The 2,500-nt window shown below is 64.8% G+C and overlaps 1 protein-coding gene across 1 annotated transcript in view; it reads left to right on the forward strand.

Moving 5' to 3' along the window:
* map3k12 (mitogen-activated protein kinase kinase kinase 12) overlaps positions 1-2,500 on the forward strand; it is a 50,906-nt gene that overhangs the window by 13,635 nt on the left and 34,771 nt on the right. The window contains exon 5 of the mRNA XM_041182524.1: positions 169-327. Within this exon, the coding sequence (XP_041038458.1) occupies positions 169-327 (159 nt within the window). The remainder of the gene's footprint in view (positions 1-168; positions 328-2,500) is intronic.

The following is a 2,500-nucleotide window of genomic DNA, read 5'->3' on the forward strand; positions in this document are numbered from 1 at the left end:
CGAGTATAGTCTAATGATGGTATATGGAGAGCAGAGCTGTTGATGGACCTGGTGCGGGGACAGTGAGGGGGGGATGAGACGCTGTATTGTAAGTGATTTGAGAAGCAGGTTGTTGTTGAGGGGGTGGTGCTGAGTGACTTTGTGTACTTTGTGCCTCTCTGTTGGCAGGTCGTTTGGAGTGGTTCTCTGGGAGTTATTGACAGGAGAGATCCCGTACAAAGATGTCGACTCCTCTGCCATCATCTGGGGTGTTGGCAGCAACAGTCTCCACCTGCCTGTGCCTTCGAGCTGTCCAGACGGATTTAAACTACTCCTCACTCAGTGCTGGTGGGTATCTGCTCCTGACCCTCTGACAGTGCGGCTCTCCCTCAGCACTGACCCTCCCACAGTGCGGCACTCCCTCAGCGCTGACCCTCCGACAGCGCGGCTCTCCCTCAGCACTGACCCTCTGACAGTGCGGCTCTCCCTCAGCGCTGACCGTCCGACAGTGCGGCTCTCCCTCAGCACTGACCCTCTGACAGTGCGGCTCTCCCTCAGCGCTGACCCTCCGACAGTGCAGCTCTCCCTCAGCGCTGACCCTCCCACAGTGCAGCTCTCCCTCAGTACTGACCCTCCCACAGTGCGGCGCTCCCTCAGCACTGAGCCTCCCACAGTGCGGCACTCCCTCAGCACTGACCCTCCGACAGTGCGGCGCTCCCTCAGCACTGACCCTCCCACAGTGCAGCTCTCCCTCAGCGCTGACCCTCCCACAGTGCGGCACTCCCTCAGCACTGACCCTCCGACAGTGCGGCTCTCCCTCAGCACTGACCCTCCCACAGTGCGGCTCTCCCTCAGCACTGACCCTCCGACAGTGCGGCTCTCCCTCAGCGCTGACCCTCCCACAGTGCGGCTCTCCCTCAGCACTGACCCTCCCACAGTGCGGCTCTCCCTCAGCACTGACCCTCCCACAGTGCGGCTCTCCCTCGGCACTGACCCTCCCACAGTGCGGCTCTCCCTCAGCGCTGACCCTCCGACAGTGCGGCTCTCCCTCAGCACTGACCCTCCGACAGTGCGGCTCTCCCTCAGCACTGACCCTCCGACAGTGCGGCTCTCCCTCAGCGCTGACCCTCCCACAGTGCGGCGCTCCCTCAGCACTGACCCTCCGACAGTGCGGCTCTCACTCAGCGGTGACCCACCGACAGTGCGGCTCTCCCTCAGCACTGACCCTCCCACAGTGCGGCTCTCACTCAGCGGTGACCCTCCGACAGTGCGGCTCTCCCTCAGCACTGACCCTCCGACAGTGCGGCTCTCCCTCAGCACTGACCCTCCGACAGTGCGGCTCTCCCTCAGCACTGACCCTCCGACAGTGCGGCTCTCCCTCAGCACTGACCCTCCGACAGTGCGGCTCTCCCTCAGCACTGACCCTCCGACAGTGCGGCACTCCCTCAGCACTGACCCTCCGACAGTGCGGCTCTCCCTCAGCGCTGACCCTCCGACAGTGCGGCTCTCCCTCAGCGCTGACCCTCCCACAGTGCGGCATTCCCTCAGCGCTGACCCTCCGACAGTGCGGATCTCCCTCAGTACTGACCCTCCGACAGTGCGGCTCTCCCTCAGCACTGACCCTCCGACAGTGCGGCGCTCCCTCAGCACTGACCGTCCGACAGTGCGGCACTCCCTCAGCACTGACCCTCCCACAGTGCAGCTCTCCCTCAGCACTGACCCTCCGACAGTGCGGCTCTCCCTCAGCGCTCACCCTCCAACAGTGCGGCGCTCCCTCAGCACTGACCCTCCAACAGTGCGGCACTCCCTCAGCACTGACCCTCCGACAGTGCAGCACTCCCTCAGCACTGACCCTCCAACAGTGCGGCACTCCCTCAGCGCTGACCCTCCCACAGTGCGTCACTCCCTCAGCACTGACCCTCCGACAGTGCGGCTCTCCCTCAGCGCTGACCCTCCGACAGTGCAGCACTCCCTCAGCGCTGACCCTCCGACAGTGCGGCTCTCCCTCAGCACTGACCCTCCGACAGTGCAGCACTCCCTCAGCGCGGACCCTCCGACAGTGCGGCTCTCCCTCAGCACTGACCCTCCCACAGTGCGGCTCTCCCTCAGCACTGACCCTCCGACAGTGCGGCTCTCCCTCAGCGCTGACCCTCCCACAGTGCGGCTCTCCCTCAGCGCTGACCCTCCGACAGTGCAGCGCTCCCTCAGCACTGACTCTCCGACAGTGCGGCACTGCCTCAGCACTGACCCTCCGACAGTGCAGCTCTCCCTCAGCACTGACCCTCCGACAGTGCGGCTCTCCCTCAGCACTGACCCTCCCACAGTGCGGCGCTCCCTCAGTACTGACCCTCCGACAGTGCAGCTGTCCCTCAGCGCTGACCCTCCGACAGTGCGGCTCTCCCTCAGCACTGACCCTCCGACAGTGCGGCTCTCCCTCAGCACTGACCCTCCAACAGTGCGGCTCTCCCTCAGCACTGACCCTCCCACAGTGCAGCGCTCCCTCAGCGCTAACCCTCCGACA

The sequence above is a fragment of the Carcharodon carcharias genome (genome assembly GCF_017639515.1).
Source record: "Carcharodon carcharias isolate sCarCar2 chromosome X unlocalized genomic scaffold, sCarCar2.pri SUPER_X_unloc_8, whole genome shotgun sequence".
Taxonomy (NCBI): domain Eukaryota; kingdom Metazoa; phylum Chordata; class Chondrichthyes; order Lamniformes; family Lamnidae; genus Carcharodon; species Carcharodon carcharias.